At 43.8% G+C, this 4,051-nt stretch overlaps 1 protein-coding gene across 1 annotated transcript; it reads left to right on the top strand.

Moving 5' to 3' along the window:
• The first annotated feature begins 644 nt into the window (after positions 1-644).
• Positions 645-2,435, top strand: LOC116978861 (syntaxin-3-like). Its single transcript, XM_033030110.1, has one exon. The coding sequence runs from the start codon at positions 879-881 to the stop codon at positions 1,758-1,760; it is 882 nt and encodes a 293-aa protein (XP_032886001.1). The 5' UTR covers positions 645-878; the 3' UTR covers positions 1,761-2,435.
• Positions 2,436-4,051: the final 1,616 nt, after the last annotated feature.

Raw genomic sequence — 4,051 nt, 5'->3', positions numbered from 1 at the left:
TGAATTTATGGAATTCCCTGCCACAGAGGGCAGTGGAGGCTAAGTCACTGGATGGATTTAAGAGAGAGTTAGATAGAACTCTAGGGGCTAGTGGAGTCAAGAGATATGGGGAGAAGGCAGGCACGGGTTATTGATTGGGGACGATCAGCCATGATCACAATGAATGGTGGTGCTTGCTCGAAGGGCCGAATGGCCTCCTCCTGCACCTATTTTCTTTGTTTCTAAGTTTTGGGTCGAGACCCTTCTTCAGACTGAGACCGGCTGAGTTACTCCAGCTTTTTGTGTGTATCTTTTGTTTTTGTCCACTTGCCACTGCTGTAATATCTTACAGAATGGTTTAGACAGAGAGATGGGGCACAGACAGGTGATGTGATATTTTGGTCAACAAGAATAAGTTGGGCTGAAGAGCCTCTGTTTCCATGCTGTATGCCTCTATGACTCTAACGTTGTATCATGGGTAAGACTTTCTAGCTGAAAGGAGTTACAATTGGACATGCTCCGACTGATTTAAATGAGCTTCCTCTACGTGTTGCAACAATGTCCGTGGAACTTCAGAAACTATCGCCTTGTTATTTAGGAAACTTGAGAGGCGAAGCCAGGACTGGTTTTCTCAGCCCTGAGGCTCAGGAGGAGGTTATGACGACTTCGCTTTCGTGTTCCCCAGTGTAAGGTTCAACCCATTGAGTCTTTAATATCAGAACATCACGTGGCAAAGAGAAACAAAAAAGCCGATTACGAATGGGTGTCGCCAGCAGCAGCACAAACACACACATTTGGCACTGACGCGGAGAGTATCGGCTGCAGAAAACAAACAGGGTTCGCTTCAGGAAGTTTATTAACTTGGCGTAAAGGGTAGGAGCAAGTCCCAGACACCTACCATGAAGGACAGGCTGGAGGAGCTGAAGAGAGCAGCGGAGGACAATTTCACGGAGAGTATTGTTGGTGGAATCGACAACCCAACATTTGAAGGGACAGAGTCCAACAGGTTGAATGGATTTTTTGAAGACATTTCAGCTGTTTCTTCAAACCTCACCAAACTGGAGAATCTAGTCCAGAGCATCCAGAAGAAGCAAGCGGGGGTGCTGTGCGGGACTGCGAAAGCGAGCATCTACAACAAGAAGAAACTTATGAAATATTCCAAATGTGAGTTGACCTGTGAGGCCAAGATCATCCAGTCGCAGCTGAACAGGATGAGGGGTGTCCTGACTCGCAAGCGGCAGGAGGCACCCTTCTCGGTTGAGTACAGGATTCACCAGAGCCAGTACAATGCCTTGGTGACTCGCTATCACCACATACTAACCTCGCACCACACGATGGAGATGGAATACGTGGACAAGTTGAAGCAGCAGATTACGCGGCAGACTCAGTTGGCTGGCTTGCAGTTGCAGGAGGAGGACGTGGACCGCTTCGTGGAGGACCTTGACGCTCCACAGATTGTTGGGCAGGATCTGGAGGTCCACAAAGCCAAGGAGCACTTGGCCGCCGCCCAGGAGCGCCACAAACAGCTTCTGGAACTGCAGTCGCAGATAGCTGAACTTCACCAACTCTTCCTGCAGTTCGAGGTACTGGTGACTGAGCAACAAGAAGTGGTAAACAGCATTGAATATAACGTGGAGCACACTGTGGACTACATCACACAGTCCGCAGACGACGTTAAAAAAGCAATAAAGTACCAGAAGAAATCTCGGGTAATTGCTGCAGCCGCAGCCGTCATTGGGCTGTGTGCCTGTGTTCCCTGCATTGCAAAGTTATCTTCTTAAAAAAAGAGGTCGTGGCTTTACAAAAGGACCTAGTCCCATGCCCAAAGGAGAAAATTGCGATCTCCACCACGACTAACCGTGTTGCAGTATTTTTTGTCATCAGCTTTCTGTGCATCGATTGACTTCTCGAGATTATTTCTGCAGCTGAATTTGCTGAAGACAGGAATGCGTTTGTGCAGTGGGCCTCTGCGAGTGCATTTCAGGGGGTGTGGGCCAGGGAGTCTGCCTCGTCTATATCGTAACCCTGAGAACTTTCCAACTATTCAGGGGTGTGCCAACATTAACCAAGGGATTAACATTAATAGTTGGAGTTTAAAGGAAGTAGGTGAGAATATTATTTCAAAATTTTCTCAGCTCAGGCACCCACTTCTTTAGAGTGGATGGGTAATCGCACACAGCTGTCCTGTCCGAGAACATTGAGAGGGGGAAACCAGAGAGAAGTTGCCATCGCACCTGCTGAAAAATTACTGGAGAGTTTTCAGTTGATCAACGAACTGGCATGGATTTTGTAAAGAGCGGGTCGTGTTGAAGGAATCCAAATGTTTTGAAGAGATTCCTAATGTATTGAAATGGATTTCCGGAAAGTTACCCGCATATGAATCTAGTGCAATTCAAGGCAAGTTAACGAACAAGTTAAAGATTGAGCAGAGCAAGAGGAATTGGAGAGCAAGAATGATTGGCAGGACTGATGCATTGTAATGCATACCGTGAGCCCTCAACTATTCAGCAACTGCCTCGATGATCAATCTGGAATATGGAATAATGAAGGATGGAACTGCAGACACTGGTTTACTGAAGATAGACACAAGATGCTGGAGTAACTCAACGAGTCAGGCAGCATGTCTGATGGGAGGAAAAGGTGACGTTTCGGCTCGAAACCCTTCGTCCGACTGAGTTGTATATCAGAGGTGGTGACACAGAAGTGGGCACTATTGTAAGCTGTGAAAACAGACTCATTGAACTACAACGCGATTCTGATATATCAGTCAATGCAGACAGACCTATAGCGCACAGATTTCAACGTGGATGAACATGCGGTCGGTCATTCATCTTGAATTCACCAACTGATAGAACATTACGGGATGGTAAACTGTTAGAAATGAGGGACGCACAAAGAGATGAAAAGGTTTGCACTATGGTTGTTACACAAACAAATTCCCTGGAAGCTATAAGATCAAGGGGAGACTTTTAAGTGATTTCGAAGTTGTATTAAGGGAATTATTGGGTTAGATGGAACAAAACTGTTGTCAAATAACTTTGGGAAACATTCATCTAGATGTTTCATTTTAATGACAAGATGTCTTGTTTTCATTTAATGACAAGATTAATCTAAAATCAAGATTAATTAAAGAATAGCATGAAACATCAGGAAACTGTGCATGGAGTTAAATTGTAGAACAGTTGTTGTAGTCTGTTCTTGTTTCTGTGAGTTTCCTGGAAAGACAATTCTTCTTTACCTGTATTACCAGCCAATGTATATTAATTAGTTTCTAGGAATTAATTGACTTTTAATACTGCTTTGAATATGATATATGTATGTATTACGTGCTACCCCCTCTGAGTTTCCAATTTACCAGAAAATTGTGGGATACTTGGCCAAACAGACAAAGCTTCCGTTGTGGGAAACCAATTATATGCTATCACTCTGAAACACTTTTTTGGAGCTTATTTTAAATCATTCTTGGCTTCTGACTGTTCATGAAATTTGTAGGGTGTTCCAAGCTTCATTTTTGATGAATGTAAGTGGAGATAACTGCGTTCCTGGATATTGAAGTCCAGTGGTACACATGGCCCAGAAACATTGTTAGCCGGGAGCAATCAAGAACTGCCGATCTACAGCATGGCGATCTGGTGGCATCATGGTGACTGGCATGTAGATTGGCGATCTACAGCATACAACTGGCAGCATCATGGTGATTTACAGCAGATGAGTCTCCAAAAATTGCTGCTGCCTTGCAGATGCAGAAGGAGAATGGTTTGATCAAATGCATTAAAAGTTGAAGCTGTATCAATTGACCATCACATGTGCAGTGCAATATTTGTAATAAAAATCTTGCAAATGTGTCAACTATTTTCCCCATTTATAAATTCTTTGTCTATAAAAACATGAAAATTACTCGTGTACATCTCCCATCTTAGAGATGTTATTGCAAAGGTCAATGTTCTTGTCTGCTTTGTGATGGCATTTAAAACACTTTTGGATTTTGGTCAGGTTCAGATTCAGTCACATGTACCGAGGTAGTGATAGTTTTGTTTTGCATGCTATCCAAACAATCAGATATACCATACAT

Source organism: Amblyraja radiata, chromosome 12 (genome assembly GCF_010909765.2).
Source record: "Amblyraja radiata isolate CabotCenter1 chromosome 12, sAmbRad1.1.pri, whole genome shotgun sequence".
Lineage (NCBI taxonomy): Eukaryota > Metazoa > Chordata > Chondrichthyes > Rajiformes > Rajidae > Amblyraja > Amblyraja radiata.
This window is presented reverse-complemented; position numbering and strand designations above follow the sequence as displayed.